The sequence below is a fragment of the Macrosteles quadrilineatus genome, unplaced genomic scaffold (assembly GCF_028750875.1).
Source record: "Macrosteles quadrilineatus isolate MER2022 unplaced genomic scaffold, UCM_ALF_1.0 Scaffold_7__1_contigs__length_78375512, whole genome shotgun sequence".
In the NCBI taxonomy this organism is placed as follows: domain Eukaryota; kingdom Metazoa; phylum Arthropoda; class Insecta; order Hemiptera; family Cicadellidae; genus Macrosteles; species Macrosteles quadrilineatus.
The window spans coordinates 77,485,202-77,509,914 of record NW_026542600.1 but is presented as its reverse complement, the minus strand read 5'-3'; the positions used below and the strand labels follow the sequence as shown (position 1 = coordinate 77,509,914).

At 35.3% G+C, this 24,713-nt stretch overlaps 1 protein-coding gene across 1 annotated transcript in view; it reads right to left on the bottom strand.

The window, feature by feature from the left end:
- Nucleotides 1–578: 578 nt before the first annotated feature.
- Nucleotides 579–24,713, bottom strand: part of LOC128998051 (protein ERGIC-53-like) — a 40,817-nt gene continuing 16,682 nt past the window's right edge. The window contains exons 5-12 of the mRNA XM_054424011.1: nt 24,305–24,404; nt 15,058–15,181; nt 14,107–14,269; nt 12,959–13,070; nt 10,786–10,909; nt 6,170–6,275; nt 5,239–5,520; nt 579–2,467 (exon numbers count right to left, since the gene is read on the bottom strand). Coding sequence (XP_054279986.1) covers nt 2,431–2,467; nt 5,239–5,520; nt 6,170–6,275; nt 10,786–10,909; nt 12,959–13,070; nt 14,107–14,269; nt 15,058–15,181; nt 24,305–24,404 — 1,048 coding nt within the window. The 3' untranslated portion in view covers nt 579–2,430. The remainder of the gene's footprint in view (nt 2,468–5,238; nt 5,521–6,169; nt 6,276–10,785; nt 10,910–12,958; nt 13,071–14,106; nt 14,270–15,057; nt 15,182–24,304; nt 24,405–24,713) is intronic.

Genomic DNA, 24,713 nt, shown 5'->3' with positions numbered 1-24,713 from the left:
ATTTATACGTCATCAAAAAAGTAACATAAACATAAAAAGTTATTTTTTACAGTATAATATTATGGAACTTTCCCTTGTTGCTTTTGTATATGAGGTTGTACGACAAAACCTTGAAAAATGATATATAGTTACTACTAGTTAGTTTGCACATAGTGTTAAAATAAGTAGTACAGTAAATGGATAAATCAGGACTCGAGCTTTTTTATGTGCCGCACCACAATGAAATCAATTTGCGTATATGGTTGTTGTATTTGAAGCTTCATGTAGAAAAATATTCAATGTTCTGTCGTTCCATTAATACACACACAGACACTGTTGCAAATACTTAAATTCATGTGAGAATTATGGATGTGTTACAATAGCTAAGGTCTTCTTATTCCGAGGATGATCTGAGATTAAAAATTATATTTATTTTGTGAATAGGCTACTGGTATAAATGACTAATGCTTTTGTCAGAATCAGATTTTTACATCACTCATCATCCATATTGTTTGCTATTTTCTAGGGCTTTTGCTGCAGTCTAACTATTTTGACTTATTATTACCATAGATGAGGAAAAGTAATGAACAAAACTCAAATTATTGAAAAATGTTTTATAAAACTTAAAAACAAACAGAAATTTAAATTACGGCATCTTGTTCTTTTAGGAGAAGTTATTTTTATTACAATGGAAATATCTTTTAAAACCTGAAAAACTAGAATTAGAGGTATTCAACATCAAATCACCAGTTGAATTACTTTTAAAACAGTCTTAACATCTGAATAATACAAGACACCAAGTCCAATAAATACTACAAATTTATTTTAAAATGCAGAAACTATAGGAAACATTTGGAACAGGAAAACTATTTTAAATTAACTAACAGTCTCGGAGATTCACACACAAAATCCATTCCCCTTATTCTCACTTCTTAAAGTCACGTTACAATGGAATGTACAATTAGTTTCCTTCATAACCTCTTCAATACTTATTTAATAATAACACATCTTTCACAGTTTCACTTCAAGTTAGAAATTAGGGCTGGGACACTAAAATTATTAGTATAAAACAAGGCCAAAAGAATCCATATGTCAACAATCTTCTAACTTCTAACAAATTTGAGTTCCATAATTCCACCTTGAACAACCATGATTAACTAATCCTATGAAATTTAAAAAATATATATAGACAGTATCCCTAAGAGATTTATTACATAGCTATTAACAACAGTTATTTTTTAAATTTGTAATAAACAGCTCAGTTTTTTTCTTTTTTTTAAACACTAGGCTAGGAATATATTAAAGAAGAAGGAATGGATACACAAATAACTTATCCAAGAAAATAGTTCCATGTAGTTGAAAGCACATAATACGTCCACAACACAGTTAACTTGATATTTCACCCCTACAAGAGGCTTCTTTTAGTTTTTACTTCTTTCTTATGAAGAAGCCTTTGTAGGGGTGAAATATCAAGTTAACTGTGTTGTGAACTTATTGTGTCTTTCAACTATCTGAGACTAATTTCTTATGTAAGTTAGTTGTGTATCCATGCCTTCTTCCTTGATGTAATTTATAACTCAATAATGAGCACAACTGGTAATGAAATTTCAATAGTTAAAAAATAAAACACATATCAACCCAAATAAATGTTACTGAACAAACTTTGTATTCTATCATAGAAAGGTAGAATTGAAAACTTACTTAATGACTTATGAAAGAGCAATTAAGTAATGTGAAGCTTATATGTTCAAAACCACTATTTAAGTGGAAAACCAAAATGCTAGTGTAATTTTACACAAATACAGCTTATTTTAGTTCATCATGCTTTCAATTTTTGTATCCACCCAGTTTGTTTTTATTAATATAAAAAATTAGGTTTTTTCAAGTCAAAATTTATATGGTTTACATGCCATCAAGGAATTTCTATATCACAACTACAGCATCAAACAGTTACATGCAAATAAAATACTATGACAGAGAACAGAACACAGAAAACAAATAACTTTCACAATAGATATTTAATACACCACCCAAAGTATTATGACTGCTATTACATAACATATGTCCACAGCCTTACGACCTGAAGTAACAAGTAACGAAAATAAACTAATTATACTAAATTAACAATAAAATAACTTAAATACAACAATACTACAATGGCTGGTGTATGGTAATTCCAATTCCTCGATACAAAAAAGAAATTACTGATATTATTGCACAAAACATCAGCTGCAAAATGGAAATTCATCATTATTACCCACACCTTTATGGGTAGAAGAACATTTTTCCCAGCCCTAAGTATTCATTATATATTCAAACAAATTTTAAACTTGCCTAAGTAAAATTTACTCTGAGCCACACTTGTACAAAGGCTCAAATTGACTATACTTTGGAATTCAATGGCTGCTCAGTCTGTAGCCAATCAAATAAAATCATTCAGGAATTTGGAAATCAGTAAAACTTCTTGGCTTGTGCTTCTTTATTGTCCCTGCAACAAACAAAAGAAAATGTTGTATTATTGTACGACAGGAACAACATTCATTTAGATAACATTGTAAAATAAAATACCCTTGCTAAAAAAAAAATAGTTGCCACCATGTTGTCAGATAGAGGGCAATGTTGCCAGATTGGCCCCATGGTACAAGCATTGAATATATAAATATAATACAAAGTGTATATAGGTAATTGTGCTAGTATAAATTGTGTGTTTTTTTAACTCCTGATAGGCTTTATGTACATTTCATTAACAGCTAAAGAGCTTGATAACTTGCTGATCATAGTGTATAATATCATTGATTATATATACTCACAAAGTGTGTTTATAGTCAATGATATTATTGGTTGGTCCTTTAACCCTCTAAGTGTCGCCCACCTAAAATCAGGCGAGTTTGTAGGCACTAAGTTTTGTTCGTTATTTTTGGTCCATGAAGCCCACGGCTTACTTATACTAACTGAGCTTCATGGTGACTATTGGAGACTGTACATTGGAGACAGCCGTTTAGCGATGTATTTTTATGGTTATATGTTGGTTCTCTCTGACTGAACTGAAACAGCTGTTGTGACTCGTGAGTTTGCGAATAATGAATTGTTTATGTTTTGTTGTTGATAGTGAATTGTTCAAAAATGGGTTGATCTCCGTTCCAGTGATGTGATGAACTCCATGACTTTTGTGTGATTCTTTAAGTAATTAAAGAACTTTAAGTAAAGTGATATTGATTATGACAATATTGAAGATGACTTGGACATTCAATGTAAGTTAGGCCTAGATGTATGATTGCTTATGCAAACAAAAAACGCAGTGAAAATTTTAGGCCTAACTAAACCGGTGTTTGTTGTTTCAATTTAATTTAATAAAATATGTTAAAATGTACTGTCCGCGAGAGTAAAGAAGTCCCTTGAGCCAGAGCGATACGCAGCTATTTTTGGAGGGTATCACACACTATTTGCAGGCGCTAAGCATCTGGGCGCCTTGCCTCGATGTCTGTCTGTAAACATAATTACTCATATCTTTGTTTTGGTAAGTGGATTATCATCATGTGTCACGTCATTTGATTCATTGCAGTCTCGTGTGTGCGCGTAGTGAGTTCTGTTTTGTTTTGGACAGTCCTTGTAGCTATGGATTTAAGAAAACGTGGTGCTACTATACATAGTGGAGAGAGGGATTTAATTAGACGGGTGATCGAGTGTTGTGAAAACAAATGTAAAGACAAAAATTTATTAGTGACGATAGAAAAGGCAACAGAACGTGCCGCAAACTAATGCAAAGTGCCAGAAAAAACTATTAAACGAATTAGAAAAGCAGTCAAACAAACTCCGGATGAAAAACTCTGTACAGCCGGGAAAAAATGCAAGAAGGCTGACCACCATAAAGTACAAATAGATAGCTTTGATAGGCATGTAATTGTAGAAGTAATACGCGATTTTTACAAGAACAAAAAAATGTCAATACATGTAAAAAACTATTACCTGTTTTGAGAGAAAGAATTAATTTTAAATTGAGCGAATGGGCACTTCGGCGTCTCTTAAAAGATATGGGGTTCAAGTGGAAGAAATTTGGTCCTAAAAGAAAATGTTTGATTGAAAGGCCCGACATCATTAATTGGAGGTTTAAGTATTGCGAGAGATAAGAAAGCTAAGGGAACAAAAAAGGAAACTTTTCTATCTGGACGAAACTTGGATAGACAGTAATTTAACCTTCCAGAAATGTTGGAAAAAAATGACGTCAATGGCGTGTTACCTGACATGAACGCGTCGAACCGCGTGATTTGTCGTAGACATTGGATCAAACAAAGGGATTTTGCTTGTTTTCTTGATTTTTTGCTTAGGTTTATGGTAATAGGATTAATAACTTTAATAATAAGTTGTTTATTGCGATGAATGCTATTGAAACTGCTGTACTCGTGTACTTATAATATTCATGTACCAGTAATATGCATTCACCATAAGTATATTCATGGATCAACTAACTATTTGGGATTAATGCTTTCAAACTCGGATTTAAAAAGGATTTTATTGTATTGTATTTTATTGGTATTGTTACATTTAACTGAACAAAAATCATAAAGTAGAAAGGTTATTAATTTGCCTTAGTAACACTAGAAAATGGGTTTCCTTCAATTGTATGACTATGCAAAAAAAAATTATGACATAGATTTATAAAAATCATACAGATATTAAATTAAACTAGCAGAGCAGCGTGAAAACGGCTCTACAGTAATTGTCGCGCGAAACGTTCAAGCATAACACCTTCAAACTACGAATAGGCCGGAGCTCAGGGGACTTCTTTACTCTCGCGGACAGTATGTCTTCTTGAAATATCTTATTTTCCTTATAGGCTAACAACCTAATCTATGTAAACTTATTTAATTCAGTTAAGTTATGTTTGTATTTAGATTAAATAAAAATAAAACATGCTCCTTTATTTATAGGGATTGCGAGAAGCACACATATATGTGTTATTAAATGAATTTTTAATAGGCAACGGTATCGAGTGCGGAATCAAGACCAAAACCAAAGTTCTGGAATCGGAATTGACCAAATCTGGAATCGGCCCATCACTAGTTTAAATAATAGTCTTTTATTTTTATATTTCTATTTTGTTATAATTTTACCCATTCACTCCTGCCATTCTTGTTGTAGGCCATATATACATTTTATTTTATAACAAAGTTTAAAATGGACCCTGCAAACATGTAATGCATGTATTGTATGTATGTTGTTGTGTGTGTTACAAGGAGTTATACAGAAATTCCAGCTTACCTGTACATCGAGTACCCGATGAAACACAATAGTTGTGCAACCGTGACAAAAAGAAATATGGGGAGGGAAACACAACTGGCGGAGGGGCAGCTGGTAGCAGGAGGAGCCGAGAGTTTCTGTGCGGTGGTAGCTGCATCTCGCTTGACTGTGTTGAGTCCATCACGCAGCTCATGTACGAGGGAGACCATGTCATAACCCACACTCTGTACTTGGGCCGTCGGGGCTCGAGCTTGATTGGAGATAATATTGTCTGACTTGGATTGGACGTCCACAACGTAACCTCTGACATTACAAGCAAAAAAATAATAGCAGGTTATCAAACGTCAATATCAACAATTATTGATGGTGATGGACCACCTGTTTGATACATTAATGTTGCAACTTTGACTCGTCTTTGTAGTGACCCTGGTTTGAACAGCTTTCAAAGCATTAAAATAATCCATTTGAATGCACTATTACCGACAAACACGGAAGGTTCCTCTTTGACTGATATTTTCAGTAAATCAGAGTCAGCCACTCGTTAGGCCAATACCATTGACTACCTTACTCTACTAACAGCTTGCCAGCTTCTTCCCATCAGCTTATACGTTTCAAAGTTGCTCACTGGGTATCACCACTCAACAGACATAAAAGCATTTTTTGGAAGAAACGTGTTTTTGGTCAGTGCTACTGGCCTTCAGTCTTAAAATGTTTTAATATAGGACAGATAATCCAGGCAGCGGGGACAACTGATGTGAAATTTATCTCAGCTACTTTGCAAAAGCACCGCAATCAGTGATGCTGCAAACTCAACTGTTTAAGACCCCAAAAGTCCAATCGCCAAAGCTTAATATTTACTGTCCCTTTTATATCTTGAGAAACATGTGGTGTGGTTTAATAAATGCAACTTTATAAACTCCCTGATAATACAGATTGTGAGGTTGTTCCTTACCTGATTTCCCGAGCCAGCATAAGCAATGTGTTCTGGTTGTTCAATATAGAGTCGACCTCGTGGCGTCGTATCGTATCTCCTATCAATTGGGGTTGGCCTCCTGGAGCTGTAGAAAAACACATTAACAGATGAATAACATAATAAAATAACACTTAAACTGAGTAAAAATTATTAAATTATTAATATTTACATAAAACTTATTCATCTTCGTCAAACATTGTGAGAAATATTTTTTCCCTGTATTGAGCTACGAAATAGTATATTACGTTACTAGTCCTGAAAATAAGTGTTAACCGGACGATTGTGGTCGTTCCCGTGCGAAACGAAGTCAAGTACAAGATTACCATACAAGTCCGGTAAACACATTTTGGATGAGTGACGTACGATAGTTTACGCCATACTACTAAATCTGTTCAAATCCGTGTATATTACCACCAACTACAGGGCTAAAAATCACTAGTCATAATCTCTAAGAGAGGTTATGTTTTTGTTATAACTACTCATTGCCACCCAAATACAGTATAATCAGCTGATTGGTGTCCGGTAAAACTCATTACAGTACAGTAGTACGCAATGAAAGCCCATTTGATTAGGCTGGCGGCAAACAGCTCTTTTCTGGACTAAATCCTTGCGTGGGAAGTTCGTCAAAATAGTGTAGTGTAGCGTAACCACATGTACATGTAAACTTTAATTATCTTCTGTATACTTTGTCACTTTCACTTTGTTCATAATCCTTGTATGATAAATTATAAAGATCTTATTGCCTAATAACACTGTTATTTCATTAGGTATGACATTAAGTATCTATGACATATTTTCATCCGCGGCCTTTGTAAAACTCAGCAGGACTATAGTTTTAAGACATTGTTTTCCTATTTACCTTAAAATTCTTTAAACTGTACTGATATGTCTTGGCTCTTGTAATTACATGTTTTTTAGTTATATATTTTATGAGACAACAAATTTTAATAAGATTTTTTACTATAATTTGATCAATTATTGCATTGATGTTTTCTGGTTAAAAATAAAATTAAGTGTCTCATACAGTCAAACCTCGCTATAACGAACTACAATATAACAAATTCTTTGATATAACCAGTGTTGGGAAGTAGCGCGCTACAAGTAGAGACGCTACAGTAGCGCGCTACTTTTTTTGTAGCGTTAGCTGTAGCGTCGCTACTTTTAAGATTTTGTAGCTTTAGCTGTAGCTAGCTACATTTTTAAAGTAGTTGTAGCGGAATTTTAGCTACTTTTCTCGCTACATTAACATTGTTTGAGATAGTGATTTTTACCATAACCTCACCCTAAACAACATCTTTCAAACTGAGATTTTCAAAACAATTTTAGGCCTACTTTATTGGCTTCATACAGCTGGTTGCAGCCGTTTCATTCCCTATTACAACGTTGTGTGAACATGGAGGCCATTAAATGAGTGTTATCCACATTTTTAGCTCTCATTTCCTTAATTTACTACTCTATGATTACTGTCAGATAAAACAAAATCGCTAGATGCAGACGACGTTTAAATAAAGTTACCGGTGACAAGAGAAGCTATTGAATGCTTGCAAGTGATTGACAGGGAAACTAGAAATCAATGTAGTTTCTTTGTTATATTGATAGTGTTTCAACTAGGGTTTTAATGGAAACCAACTCTAAACCTTAAAATAATGATAAAACTGGTCTATCAACCTTTGCTTCAGCTGTTGATTGTGGTTCATCGTCACAAGCCCTTCCTTGGTTAGATTACAAAGATTTTTCAAAGGTTTACTAAATTAACAAAGAGGAAATTACCTGATGAGATTTAAGATATGCCTAGATTACATGATAATTGTAATGAAAAAATCTCCATGTAACATGAAACTTACATAAAAAATAGCATAGTTTGCTCCTGCTAACAGCTCTTGTATTGGACTATTCCTAGGCTATGCTATGGTTTAAGACGAATTCCAAGTTCAATTATTAGGAATATATCTGTTTAGTCCTTACAAGAACAAAGCTACTATAGCCAACTTGTTACATAGCCAAATAGGCCTACATGTTAATTTTACTTTACAAATTTCAACATGTTTAAATTAAAAGCCGATTTCAGGATAAGTTGCTGAATACTGTTTTCTGTACCAACTAGGTTGAAGCTCAATTTGCCCTATGCATAATGACAATAAAGGACGATTTCTTGACATTGAAAAGTGTTATTCATAGAACAAGTAACTTATCACTATGGTTAAAAGTTATAGCAATGTCGTTTTTAACATTAAAAGTAAAGAAAGGCAATAAACTCCAATTTCAATAGGCTAGCGGCTAGGCTCTGTAACACAAAAAAGTATTTTTAAATAATCGTTTTACAGTTTAAGTGGTCTTAATTGTTGGTATAAGACATCTATATTAAAGAAATAAAATGAGCTTTTAAAATATAGTTTGGTTGTATGTCCTTTAAACTTAATGAAATTTACATATAAGATGCTTAAAAATAATGCAATATTTAAAAATAAGTACTAAATATGATGGGACACCCAACTATTTGATGCTGTTGTTGTAATGTTAGGTTTATAATGCCAACAAATTAAATAAAATCTAGGAATAATTTGTTTTTCAAGTAATGTTAGATACAATACTGACATTTTTTGTTTAAATGTTTGTTCAATAAAAATGTTGTTGCAATTAATTTTACATTTACCTAATGTGCGTGGAATAAAAAGTAACGTCTTTGGGAAAGTAGCTAAAATTGTAGCTGTAGCTACATTTCATTGTAGCTGTAGTTGTAGCTAGCTACTTTTTCGGAACAGTAGCTGTAGCTGTAGCTAAGCTACTTTTTTGGAAATGTAGCAGTAGTTGTAGCTAGCTACATTTTAAAAGTAGCTTCCCCAACACTGGATATAACTATAATTATAAGTTTTGAAATCTCCATAAGACACAATGTACATTTCACCTCTACATAACAAACAAACCATATCAACAACCTTACAGTTGTCACTGTTTGTTTTGTTAGTTTAAAAATTTTTTACTATACCGACTAATATAAGTCACCTCAAGATACATTACCAGATCTTCTATATTTAACCTAATTTAACCTCTACTTAATGAATTGCCTGTGTCTTTCCCTCAATATAACAAACTCCCACATCATTGTCATTGGAAACATCACAGCTCTTTTGATGAAAATGGAATGGAAAGATGACGTCAACGCTTGCACATATTGTACAGTATCATTAGCTTCGTTTTACACATCTGTCACAACTGATTTCTTTGGCTGAGGACTGATGCATAATGCTTAGGTGATAAGTAAGCATGGCAACTTTAGTAGCCTGAGTTTGGATGATATGTGTATTAACTAAGGCGACTTGTTGAATAATTGGATGTAGAACAAAGAAAAAGAATAACCGTTTTACATTGTTATCTTAAAATACTTTTACTCAATTTTTGTTTTTATTAAATCTTTAAATATGATTTTACACTTTTTTATGACTTATCTAATATTTTTATTGTTTTCAATATGATTTGTTTTCAACTATGAAAACACCAATGCTAGTTTATTATTATTATCAACATTCCTCTGTTGTGATACAGCATGTACCTGTAGCGTGTCGCCTTATCACGAGCAGTACTGTAGCTTAAAAAACTTTTTACTGTTTTGTTCTTTACATGATTTATGCTATACACGGTTTGGTTAGTTTGAGTAAGCTGTAATTTTAAATTTTAAAGTTTGTATAACTGAACAAAGGTCAATGAATTGGAATGTCATGATAACCCAATACTAATGATCGTGCAATATTGTATTTTGTTGATATATAAATGGAAATTGTGACTTTAATGGCTGTTTACACAGTATTAGTGTTTTTTATAAGTTTGTCATCTATTTTTATACCATGTTGGGTTGTAAGTGGTTTTCATTATCCGTGTTCTCCCTCCTTCTTATTTCTGGGATAATCAAGGTTCTACTGTACAGTAGCCATAGTAGTATTAATTTTGTTAAGAAGCTCAGGGTGTCTACAACATTCTGGATAAATAATTCATGGACAATTCATGAAAGTTCATTATACATTTAAGGACACTTTGTCGGATTGTAACGGATCAAAAATTAACGTGGGGTAATATTTCACGGTCATCCTAAATACGTTGATTTATTGTACGAAAAGGCCGCAACGAACGCTGGACATAGTGACCTCATGTGGAGGGGATGACCGTAGTTCTCAACCCTGACACCAGGGGCGGTAGGAGAGAACCGATCAACAAGCGCCCCCGGCAGTCAGTCGTACTTCAGCCACGAAATTAAGTACAATTCCCAGTTTTCCCGGATTTCCCAGACACCCTGTAAGCTCATACGTGGACCTATATTGACCGATGATTGCTTTCAAACTCGACTTAGTGAAATTCCTGACCTCGTTGAAACAAAATCCTCGATGTAACAAATATTCAGTTCAGTTCCTTAATATTCGTTATATCGAGGTTAGACTGCAATTTGATTTCTGTAGCTTTGATAATGGGTCTTTGAACCGAAATCAGTGACTTTACATCTGCCAGTACACATTTTGACAAGAGAATTAGTATATTTACAGTACATATACTGGATACATATAATGAATTTAAAATTAAAGAATATTTTTATATTGTCTGCAAACCTTGAACAATCTGGGCCGGAGGTAAGCCAGCACTCTGGATGGATGAAAGCATGCTAAGACTACGCTCCTGGCGACCAATCACTTCATCTAGCTTCTGACTCAGCACTCGTACTTGCTCTATTACCTGAGGACAGAAGTCGTTGAGATACAAAATGTGTGTTGCAACACTAGGAACGAAGAATTGAGTTGAATCTTCCTCCCTCTCAATGTATTTCAGAAGTGTTGTGGATGGATACATAAGACTAGATTTACTGAAATTGTTGGACTAAAGTTTTGTAAAACTTGGCGTATTGGACAGAAATGAGTGATTGACATCAGCAAACTGTGTTGGTGGCTCCGTTCAACTTCATACATTTTTATTTGAAAATTGGCTACAGCTTTAACATGGAAATAGTATGTCTACTCCTACAAATAGTCAACATTTCTGTTCTATCCTTATGGATATGTACAGAGCTACAGACCACACCTGTAGTCCGATTTGGAAGAAATTTGGTATGTAGGTACAATCCATAGTACTGTATCTCTAAGTTTTTTCCTTTTTTCAAAATTTTTATTTTAATGGTGATTTACCAATAAAACCCCTATAAAATAACAAAAAAAACTGATTTTATAAAAAAACTAGTTTCGACTAAAATTACTATGTCACCATCCTTTAAATCTTGAAAAAAATGTTTCCCATTTCTGTATAGTTACGGTTCCAAAGTTGTTGTAACTTATGTTATTTTCCCATTTAAAAAACCCATAAAATAACAATAATCTGATTTTAGGAAAAAAACCGGTTTGATTAAAATTAATGTGTTATGGTCCTAATAATTCTAAACAAAATAGTGCAACCCCCATTGCTGTAACAATTACGGTTCAAAGGTTATTGCAACTTTTGTGATTTTTCCCTATAAAATATCATAGTTACTCCCACCGCTTACCCATAATAAAGGTTGTTGACAAGCTTACGGGAGAAAGTATGTGTCAGATTGGTGATACCGTTTATTTGAATAGTATTTTTTTTTTATAATTAACTTTTAAAACTACTGTACATAATAAATTATATTTCTTTGAATAATCTTTCTCTAATTGGATGGATTTTGTACAATGTCGTGTGTATAAAATAGTATCCAGGAAGTATGGAGAAATGTCGCTAATAGTTTCGTTGGAGTTGTATTATGGTGGGGGGAGAATGAGTACGAATAGGGGCGCACGGGGAATACTTGCATTGGGGTACAGACAGACTAGTTATGCCACTGCGACGATCGCGCCGTGAACAAGAGTAATTTCGACGATCACGCCATGACCGCGAGTCACAAGTTTGTATACCTGTAAATTGTTACCCATTTCTTGGTTTTTATAGATCAGTGCCACAAACGGTAAAAACTGTTTTTGTTTGTCTCTTTGGTAACTGCAATATTCAAGAATATTAAAACAACCCTTTTTTATGCAGAAGAAAAAATCCCGTCCCGTCCCATCCCGAAAATTGGGAAGGACATAAAAATCCCGTCCTGTCCCAAACTAAAGATTCAATCCCGTCCATCCCTAGTTAACAGGTTCATTACTGGACGTCACACCCTCTGTATGTGTAGTCTCCTGACACCTGTAGTGATTGTGTTAATTCTTTTACATGATTTTCTTATAACCTAAAATTACAAAATATTATTTCCATATCATATCAGAAAGAATCTAACAGAAATCCCTAAATGGGAAAGTTACCACTCTGGCACAAGAAACAAAAAAATCCAGTTATAAAGAAAATAGTTGTCATTTTGTGTACGTCCGGAATACTTTTGAGGCCCTTAGTCGCAAATACCAACCGTAGACATGTATTCTACAGTGAATCATTTTAAGACTTGGTAGGCACATTAGGCCTATTGTATTACAATGGATTCTGAGATGTTAAAGGTGTACTAGCTGGGAAAATAGTTTCATTATAATGTTTTTTACAGTTGAGTTAACATCACTAATATTTATTAGCAATGCATAAATTACTTAAAGCTATACAAAACGCTGCAAATCAAATAGTAACATCCTACATATTCCTCCAAAGCAAAACAGTTTTAACTTTGATTCTTGGTTCATGGATTAAAGATTCCAGTTTAATTACTGCTGAGAGCTAATGATAAAACTTACTTGAAATTTTTAACACAAGAAGCATAAAATAATTGTTGCTGCTGCAATAGCTTACCTGGCTCTGGCCTGAGAAGATCTGACGCAGCTCTCGCTGATTGTCTGACTCGTACCACTCATCGAGATCTGCATCTGAGTCTTTTGCAACTTCAGGATGTTCTTTACGATAGCTGCAAAAAATATACATTTCTGTGATGAATCTGATTTGGAAAGCATTTGGTATGATACCAACCATGATACCGGTACCACCATTTACATGGCTTGAATGGCATATAAGACCAATTTCAGAGGAAGAGTGAGTGGAATTTATACATTATTTTTTTTCATGTCCCACCTTCACATAATAGGACGCTAGGCCCATGACCGTATTACTTCAGGCTAGGCCTAGTGGGAAAATCTAAATCAATTGGTGATTGGGCTGGATTTGAGCCCAGCCCCTAGGAGACCAGAATCCCACGCTCTTTCCCTGGTGAGTGGAATGTAGGCAGTATACACATTGAACAGCAATGGTGCAAGTACCAATCTCTGCAGCAAGCCATCTTAGAGTCATCGTCGTCGTCCCCGATCGTGGCAAAATCATGAACATCTTCCGCGGCTGAGTAGATATCATCATCGTCTTCCGCGATCGCGGACAACTCATGAACATCTCCCACGGCCATGTAGGCATAATCGACTCCCGCGGTAACGGAAACGTAATAATCGTCCGGCAAAATCGTGACTATCTTCCACGGCCATGAAAACATCATCATCTGGCACGATTGGGGAAAAATCATGATCACTTTTCCCACGGTCACGAAAACGTGATCGTCGTCTGGCGCGATCGTGCTTTAGTCATGAACATCTCCCGCGCCCGTGTAGACATCATCATCGTCTCCCGTGATCACTGAAACATGATCGTCGTCTTTAGCGGTCACGGAAACATGATTGTCGTCTAGTGTGATCGGGGCAAAAAATTTTCGACTTTGATATCAAAATAGTACTGACTTCTAGACAACCTGAAAGATCCAAATACTGGAATGCACAACAGCTGCAATTCAATGGCCCCTGATATAACATTAAGCAATTAATTTTTGGTTGGATTTCCAGGCCTAAAATAATAAAAAATTACATATCCGTAGTTCTGGGTTTGTTGTAAGATATGCTGCTGAAGTATTTTGTCCTATTCATTGAATGCTAAAGTTTACTGCTATGATTGGCACTACTCACTCTTCTTTCTGCTGATCAAGTTTCCTTTGATAGTCAGCGTACTCTTTGGCCAGTTTCTCATGGTCCTCAGGACTGACTCCTGCTTGACCAACGGTTGCTCCCTGGGGTGAAGTTCCGGGTGGGTACAGACTGGTGGTCAGGAAATGCAGTACATCGTGGTCATCTGCAACACAAAAAGCAGCAATTAATATATTACCCTTACTGGTCATCAAGAGGTCAGCAAATCAAGCTAGGAGGATCAGTGGCATCACGACAATGACTGAGTCCATGCGCCTACTTCCAAAGCTACGGTGGACAATTCTCGTCACCTGGATAATTTGTCAATTGAATTGAATTTTACTGCGGTTTTGGATAAAACGGGGTTTTACTTTACAGGGTAGTTATGTAAACATAGAAAATATTTATGGATTCCCAACAAAATAGTTGTTCAAACCCTTTAAATATATTTTTTTTTTTTTTTTTAAGGGGTTGGCGGCCTTTTTTAACCTTGCATTTGCCCGTCCACATAGACTACAGATCTGTGCGTGGAACGTATCCAGCAAAGCAAGGGGTGAGCCGATACAGTACAAAGGTGAACTGTACTGATAAAAGTTTGTGGCAGTGACCAGGATCCGAACCCTCGACACTACTGCCTTGGGCCCGAAGTCCGCGACGCTACCGACTGAGCCACCGACTCACCATATGGTGAGCTTTTAGATAAAATTTTAAAAACCCTCATGCTATATGGATAATGCCTACACTCACAGAACCCTTTAGAGATTTTGTGTGAGTTTACAGCTACACAGTATGGCTATATAGTGATATTTTCCTAGAATTTGTAAAGAAAATCTAAAACTTAAATTACAAATTAGTAGTCCTTTTGGTATGCCAATATTTTAAAATTGCTACGAAAAATTACAATATTGACAGAAGTAGTGACATTATAATATTCTTTATTTAGTTGTAGTTTACCTGCTAGTCCCCCAGTGGCTGCAGAGAGACCAAAATGTCCGCTTGACGGCAATGTCACCCCCTCCACTCTCAAACATACTTCCATGTCAGCCTCATTGTTGGTGTTTCCATTGTGGAACATGACCTACATAACATATAGGCCTTATTTTAGTCTAAATAGCAGTTTCGGGGCTACAACAATGGATTTGGATTCTAAAGAATAAGCGATGTTTTTATGTTATTGTTATAATAATCTTATTTTACGACTATTGTCATTATCTATCTTTACAAGTACAGTACTATGATTTTATTTTATACCTTTTTAGGAGTTATCTAATGTTTTTACATTACTAAATTCTTCTGTCCTGAAACAGCACGTAGCATCAATAGCCTATGACTAGCAGTAGCTTACTAGACTTTCTGTTCTGTTCTTTACATGATTTATTGCTGAATAGTGTTTGGATTTTTTTGTTTAGTTTTAGTAAGCTGTGATTTTAAACATTACAGTTTTTATTACTGAACCAAGGTTAAGACCTTAACGCCTAATCACATCATGATTGTGCAATAGTTTACTAATTGTATTTTGAGGATGTAGCCTAATATCATTGACTATTGGATACAGAAGAAGACAACCCATCTATATGGATCAGCTGTCGCCAATTTTTTACTAAAAAAGAATGTAGTTGTGTGAGCCAGTCACAGATTGCACTAGCATCTAAAACTCTATTTTGTACCTTATTTTTCGTTACTGACATAGTTGCTGGGTCACAACAGTTGCTATAGCTCATAATAAGTCATTCCATCAGTTTGGCTTGGTAAAAGCCATCATGTAATTGACAGAAATCAGTAATTTAGATCAGCACAATCTGTAGGTGGTTCACATCAACTAAGACAAATTGTATTAAAAACCTGGCTACAACTTTAACATAGGGATGGAATGTCTAGTTGTTGTATTATAATAGTCAAAGCTAATATACAAATTATCACATTAATGGCCTATAGATAGTAAGCGGTTGTATTTGTTTGTAATGTATGTTTATGTAATGTCCAGTTAACCGTAGTTTTCAGTTATCCGTGGTCTCTCTCCCCCCTTTACCCGGGAATAATCAAGGTTCTACTCTACATAGGTTTGTGTACAGAAACGTTAGTTTTTAGTATTTCTACAATAAATCTTATAAAGGGTTGTTTAGCAAAATGTTAATGGCTGGGTATGAAATAAATAAATTTACCAAATTTGATCCAAGCCTCATAGGAGTGGGGATATTAAAACAAAATACCCCTGTCGCAGCAAACCTGCAGACTAAGCGAATTTCCATTAGCTTGATTACATTTTCACTAAAATATTTCTTTAAATATGTCAGATTTATTACTTATTCAAATGATATTTTAGGTTTAATAAGTACTTAGCTTTGCTGATACAAGGAATGTTTTAAGGTGAGTTTTAATAGCAAAATGTTAATAGCTGAATACAAAATAAATTAATTAATCAAATTTGATCCAAATGATATATTTTTAAACTAGCCAACTACAACAGATTACTCGTCCTTCATAAGAATAACAAGAGAATCTTAAATTGCAGTTTTTTGGAATTTTCTCCGTAACCATTTGGCCTACAACAACACTTCAATGTACAACATTACTTGTTTTTTAAACTCTACAAAAAGGTGTGGAGAGAAATTGCAAAATTTTATGTTTTGATTGTCAAAATTGGAAAGCCCAGTTTTCAATCCTAAATCGCCCTTATTTCCTTATACGGTGAATTTTCTAAAATAATTATAAAACTATTAATCACTCTTGCTTAAATATTTTAGTTGTTAAAACATCAAATTCAGTTTAAAGTGTATACTTACCAATACAAATCATACACATCTAAATCACTCAATTTATCAAGTTATTTTTTCTAAGTGATTATATAATCATCTTGCAGTGATATTTTTTTAAGTGTCGTTAAATTAGAACTTAAATTGGTTGTATCTTTTTCAGCCTGTTCATCGTTAGGATGCAAACAAAGGCTCAAACTGTTTAAACCAAATGAATCCACAGGTAACAAATATTTACTTTCAGTCTGTTTGAACCATGCTATCAATGTGATACAGATGTGTGATGATTAATGTATGTTAACAAACGCCAAACGTCAATTGAAACTCGACTTTCAAACAATCTTTCAATTGTGTGTTTGACTGAGTTTTGTTAAGTATTGTTAGTTTTGCGTTAGTTTTGCAGTTTTAGCGAATTTCCCACATAGGGAATAAGCTATTACCGTAGGTCTCATGGTAAGACCTGGACCCGGGAACGAATTTTTTTAATTCTTAATTAATTCTTATTCTTTCAAATTCATATATATATATATATATATGTGTGTGTGTCCGTTGGCACGATAACTTGAGCAAAAATGATCCGATTTTGATGAAATTTGGTATAAACCTACATTTATTCAAACGAGTTTGCGAACCAGCATGATCGTACTATGGGAACGGGGGTTCATGGGAGGTTTTATAGGGTGAAAATGTGTTTTCCCATTTTTCACCCTGTAAACATAAAATTTTGCAATTTATTTCCAAACCATTTTGTAGAGCTGAAAAAACCCTAATAATTTAGTATATTGAAGCATTGTTGTATTGTTAACGGTTACGGAAAAAATCCCCAGAAAAGTGTAAATTTAAAATTACCATGTTATTCTTATGGAGAATAAATAAACTGTTGTAGTTTGCTTGTCTATGGACATATTTTAATGAAATTTTGAAATTTTGTTTACTTCATACTACGCTATGAATATTTCAATAAAAAAACCCATATCTTCTTCCCTGTATCAGCAAACCTAAGTACTCATCAAAATTAATGATATGTAGGCTAAATAGAAAATAAATCGGACAATTAATTTTAAGGGAATAATTTAGTAGAATTCCAGCCGGGTAGATGGAACATTGACTATTTTTGCCTGTTTGCCCATCTAGGCTAGCTTGATGTAGATGTTTATGCACAGAATAAAACTAATATCTTCTCTGCCAGAGGATATGTGTATGCCTTAACATGTACATATAAGTTACCTAATCAAAATTAACTCTGGAATTTTTGCATTATCAAAAATGTCTCTTTATTGTAATTTGAATGCCCCAAAATCTAAAAAGTATATATTTTGCTCACATTCACTCTCATCTTTCATTCCGTTTAGCATTGTATGGGTCAACAAAATATTAAATATAGATAGAGAGAGAGAGAGAGAGAGAGAGAGAGAGAGAAATCTTTATTTTACAATCATCAAGATTGAAAATGGTGTCATTACACAAAATTAGAAAAGAGTATTATGATCTTGCTTTACACAGAGTCATTCTTCCAGTTCTTAAACTCCTCGATGTTATAGAATGGGCGTGACAGCAACCAAACAGACAGGATCTTCTTCAGCTTATCGGGATTAGTCCTCTTCACCTCATCCGGCAGGACATTAAAGAGCTTTGCTCCGGCGTAGGTAGGCTTCCGTTGAAATCTTGCCGTACGATGTGCTGGAAGGTTGAAGTTTGAGGCATTCCTAGTGCGGTGGGAGTGGACATCTCTGTTTCGTTGCGGATCTGCTGAGACAGCCAAACAGATCACCTCCAGTAAGTAAATATTTACCACAGTTAGGATCTTCAAGTCTTTAAAGGCCTCTCTGCAGCTGTCCCTCCAACCAAGACCAGCAATCATCCGAACCGCTTTCTTCTGGATGGTGAGCACACGCTTTAGATTGCTCTGCGAAGTGGCGCCCCAAAGAACAATCCCATAGCGCAGCCGGCTCTCAAACAAAGAGTTGTAGGTTGTCATGACAGCTTCCGGAGTACTTATATTTTTCACTCTTCGGAGAGCAAATAGAACACTACTAAGGCTGCTGCAGAGCCCATCCAGATGTCCCCACCAAGTCAGCGCGCTGTCGATCACCACCCCCAGATGTTTTGTGGCCTCAACCCGTTCAATATCGGGGAAATCAGACACCTCCTCCCTCAGCGTTCCAAAGTTGAGCTGCTTGGTCTTGGATTCGTTGAACACTAGGTCGTTCATATTGCAGAACTCAACAGCCATGTTTAGGGCAATGAACGATTCAACTTCAAGCTTTTCTTTATCCTTGTTTGATGTGATGAGCACCGTGTCGTCAGCGTACATTACCATGTTGCAGAAAGGACTTGTGTAAGCGGGAAAGTCGGCCGTGAATAGAACAAACAGCACAGGGCCTAAGACTGATCCCTGAGGGACACCTCTATTGACTGCAAGTTTGCTGGATCTCACAGCGGTGCATATATTGTTCTTGGTTTGCTTGATTTCCACAACTTGATCTCTACCATTTAGGTAACTTTGAAACCATGCAAGGGCTCTCTCCTCAAAGCCAAGGGCAGTGAGCTTGGCCAGGATCAGACTGTGACTGAGGCAGTCAAAGGCCTTACTTAGATCGAGAAATATGCCCATGACGGTTTGGCCCTCCTCAAGCTTGTCTATCACATCCTCAACTAGAGAAACCAAGGCGGTAGATGTGGATCTATTGCTGATGAAGCCATGCTGTTTATCCAAGATGATGCCATTCCTCTCCAGGTGGTCAACTATTCTGGACAGAACCACTTTCTCCATCAACTTTGAGAAAGTTGAGACCAAGGAAATAGGCCTATAATTGCCCAGCTCGTATTTACTTCCCGACTTGTGAAGAGGGACCACTTTGGATGACTTCATTTTCTTGGGGACGTGGCCTTGGTTGAAACTAAGGTTGATAATATGGTTTAGAGGCTCTATAAGTTCCTCATGACATCGCTTCAACATCAACGAAGACACCTCATCCAGCCCGGAAGAAGTTTTGTTTTCCATGCTGTTGATTATCTTGACAAGTTCCTTCTTCGATGTAGGAGTGAACACTGATGTTGGATATTCAAACTGCCATTCATGGGATTGGATGTGATCCGTTTTCTCAGTCTGTATTTTCTTAAGAGTCTCTTCTGCAATAGACGTGAAAAAGGCGTTGAACTCATTAGAGACATCAACAGGATCATCAATGACTGTTTCGCCTATGTTCAGATGTGCTGTGTTTGAAGGTTCTCTCTTTGGTTGCCTTTCACTGTTAATAATTTTCCAGACCGCTTTACTTTTGTTGTTGGACTCTGAGATGTAGGTTGCATTGGCTGCCTTTCTTAATGATCTCAGTTTTAAGTCATAGGACCTTTTTAACTCATTAGCTATTTCCCTGTCTTCATTTCTCCCACTCAAGATGTAGATGTTGTGCGCTTCGAGATACTGTGTCTTCAGTAAGCCAGCCTCCTCATCAAAAACATGTTTAACAGTACTGCGAGGTTTCGCTCGGGATCTCCTAACAGGGCAAGCTGAGTTTAAAGCGAGCGTCACAGTCGTGATGAAATTGTCGTAAGCTTCTTCGACGTTGCCACATTGTAGCACTTCATTCCAATCTTGTTCAGCAAGAAGAATCTTCAGATGTTGTAAAGTGTCATTGTTGATGTGTCTTAGGGTTGCCGTCATAGGCACACTTTCTCTGATTTCAGGCAATAGGTTGAACAGTTGTCCTGTGTGGTCCGAAATTCCAGTTTGAGCCACCTGAAAATCCACTTCACCCAAGCGCTGGGAGGAGATGCAGAACATATCGATGGAAGACGATGTGTCCTTGGTGATCCTGGTAGGAGGAAGTTCCAATCTCTGAATGTCATAGGTCGCTAGAAGTTCATTGAGAAGCGTCCTCTCATTGGATGGTTGAAGATGGTCAACATTGAAATCCCCGATGATAACGGTAGTGTTGTTGGCTGAAGTCCACTCGTCTAGCACGTTCGAGAGTGTCTGCAGAGCAAGAGAGAAAGATTCCTTATCATTCTTGGGAGGGCGGTAAACACCCAGAACATTCAAGCGTGACTTCTTGTTTATAACAAACGAAATGGCTGTTACCTCACAAATCAAAGGGGTGCTGAAGTGCTCAAGGTTTAATGAGATTATATCATTGTTTATGCTATCATGTTTGTATATGGCCACACCTCCCTTCATCACATTGTTCCTGCTGAAAGCCGAGACAAGACTGTAGTTGATAAGCCTGGTATTAGCTATGTCATTCTCGTTTTGGCCATGTTCGGTGATCACTACTAAATTTGGATTCGTTAAGTGGAGTAAATGGTTCATTCTTTCAATTTTATTACTGATCCTGTCTGTATTTTGGTGGAAAATAGTTAAACCTTTGGCATTTTTCTCGCTGAATTTATAAAACTTCTCTTGAACCCTGTTGGGTCTTTTAACTTTGACTTTATCTTGTGGCTCTGTCCTAAAAAATAATGATTGTCTTCTACGATTTCGACTGCTGTGTCTAGATTGGATTTATCTTTCACTGACGGAGATAGAACTAGTGGGAGTTGATTTTCTTCATATTGCGGCTGCAGTAGTTGTGTTTCTTTGCTGGGAAGGACACGAATTTCTTCTTTGATTTGTTTTAGAAATTCTTCAATGTTATTGTTGAAAAAGTCTTCAAATGTCTCTCCCTCAAGAAGAAGCTTGGCGCTAATTGGCGGCTTCCTAAGAGTTCCAATTGCAATCTCTTGCTCTTCGCAAATAGGTGGTGTTTTACAAATTTTGTGTGGATTGACACTTTCATAATCTGTGCAGGAAGATTTTTTAGTGTTTGCTTCCAAGGTTTTATAGCAATCTGAAGCAGCAAAATGAGGCTAGCCTAGTAGAATTATGCTTACTTAAGCTTAAACGAGATGATTCAGCAAAAGAACATTTTACAACAGTTTTACATTGGTACAAATTTTTAATCTTTACATGCAAATTTTCACAGTTTATAGCAACATATTCATTAAACAATTATAATCACAAAAAAAAAGAATCAAAGGAAGAATTAAATTGAAAATTCATTGCGTTCTTATAATTTCAGGAGGGAAAGGGAGTTTGTCCAGCCTCACAAATTATTTTTTTTAAACCCCCTCATATGCTGGGAAAGTTTTTTCTAAATTTTGTCCCTAAATTCATAAAAAAAGAAAAAGCCCTAACATTTCAGAAAGTTCTAAAAGAGCATATAGTAAACTAATAAATTTAGCTTTATATACTTTTTATGAGTTTTCCACCTCCCAGAAATAAATATAGTACTTTTATTTTAAGTATTTTGACACTATTTCATCAATGTACATTAGTTATGATGAATAAAAATGTTTGAATATAATATAACTGACTGTAAATTAAATTACAATAAAATGCGGTCAAAGCAATAAAGGGAATACATATAATTTTATGAGTACTATTGTTCATATAGAAGGGTCTTAATATTGACCAATCCCCATGATGTATTTATATGAATTTGTGATATAAATATAAACTATACAGGGTGAATTTTAAATGAGTTCCCCCCCTACTTTTTTCTACATTTCTTAAGATATCATCTCCGGACCACGTCAGATCATTGTTGAGTAGTAAGTACTTCATTTTGACTAGGTATACATTTTTGGCCGCCATCTTGGATCCGCCATATTGGATACAAAGTTTTTTTTTCAAATGTAAAGGTAGGGTTGTGACCCATTATTTCAAACTAGAATTTTACGCTGATTACAATGCCGCAATTAGTTTTTAAAAATCTTGATTTGTTCTAAAGTTGTGAGGACTTTTTATAACTTTATTTTTAGCCCATTTTAACATTGTGTATTAACAAACTAAGACCATAATCTGAAAATAGTGCTAGATAAAGATAAGTATACACCACCATTCATTGTCGACATATTTTCACTTGGTTATGACGGATGTAGTTTTTTCAGCCGCCATCTTGGAGCCGCCATTTTGAAATGTGATCAATTAATTTAAATATGAAGGTGGTGTTGTGACCCATCATTTTGAACTACTTTTTTATACTGGACTCAATGCTGCAATCCGTTTTTGGCTATCAAGCTTTCTTGATGAAATATTAAAATACTCTTATTTAAAATTTCAATATTTCAAAATCCAAAGATGCAAATGAAAAACGGATTGCGGCATTGAGTTCAGCATAAAAAAATAACTCAAAATGATGGGTCACAACACCATCTTCATATTTAAATTAATTGATCACATTTCAAAATGGCGGATCCAAGATGACGGCTGAAAAAACTACATCCATCATAACCAAGTGAAAATATGTCGACAATGAATGGTGGTGTATACTTTTCTTTATCTAGCACTATTTTCAGATTATGGTCTTAGTTTGTAAATGCACAATGTTAAAATGCGCTAAAAATAAAGTTATAAAAAGTCCTCATAACTTTAGAACGAATCAAGATTTTGAAAAACTAATTGCGGCATTGTAATCAGCGTAAAATTCTGGTTTTGAAATAATGGGTCACAACCCTACCTTTACATTTGAAAAAAAAAACTTTGTATCCAATATGGCGGATCCAAGATGGCGGCCAAAAATTTATACCCAGTCAAAATGAAGTACTTACTACTATACAGGGTTAAATGATCTCTAGTCAAGTCTTTTCTACTAAACAATGATCTGACATGGTCCGGAAATGATATCTTAAGAAATGTAGAAAAAAGTAGGGGGGGAACTCATTTAAAATTCACCCTGTATATAGCCTACATTGATAGTTTGGAAATCCTACAAAATGTTAAGTGAAAATTTTAACCTGATTTTTGAGTGCTCAAAAAGTTTTTGGGACTGTAAGGGATTAATCCATATTGATTTTATGTCATGAGGTGCAACAATAAACTCAGAATCCTATTGTGAGACTGACAACAACTCCGTCGCATTCAAAACATGAGATGTTGAACGCTGTCAGCCAAAGTCTTTTTCATTCCCGACAATGCCTGGCCTTATGCTTCAACACGAACGTGGCAGGAACTTCAAAGTCTAAAGTGGACAATCTTTCATCATCAGTTACAGCCCTGACCTAGCACTGAGTGATTTTCACCTTTTTACAAAGTCAAAGGCATTTTTTTTGGGGGGGGGGGAAACAGTTTGGAAAGGACGAGAAACTTAAATAAGAAGTGACAACATGGCTAAAATCTCTCAAAGTAATGTGGGACCAGGTTTTCTATTCCGATGTTGTATTCCATTACATTACATTACAACAAGTGTCTTAACTAACAACAATAGGGATTACATAGAAAATAAGGATAAAGTATAGTGGCTTTGTAAATGAAGTTTGTCGTTGGATATGTTTTGTTTTTATTTAACCATGCTAAAAAGTTCTTTACTTTTTGGACGACCCACGTAAAATATACAAGCAGGCGTTGTTATAATATAAGATTAATAGATTAATTACTAATAACTGCCAATACTATAATATGAACTTACCGTCAATGTGTTCATGTAGTATTCAATTTTAGCTCTTGTTGGGAAAGGCTTGTTTCGGAAATCACGCAAACATCCACCGATCATCTGGCTTCCTCCGTCACTGTAAAAGTTGTAAGTTGAAAATCAACAAAAGTGGAACAGTAATTATTTATATTCTTGTCGACAGCTGATTAACTGGATCATATAAATACACTAGTCAATAAGAACACAAGTTTACCAATACACAAACAAAATGTTATGAATGTGCCTCCACACTATGATTGCATTCATCTGGGGCTCAATTGAAATAAAACTGTATACAGCTTATAGCTCAGACCATCAAGAAGATAATGCCTACATTGTGGACGTTTCATAAAAAAATTCACATCAGTACCTGAACATTACAAACTTTGGACAGCCATAGGGTTTT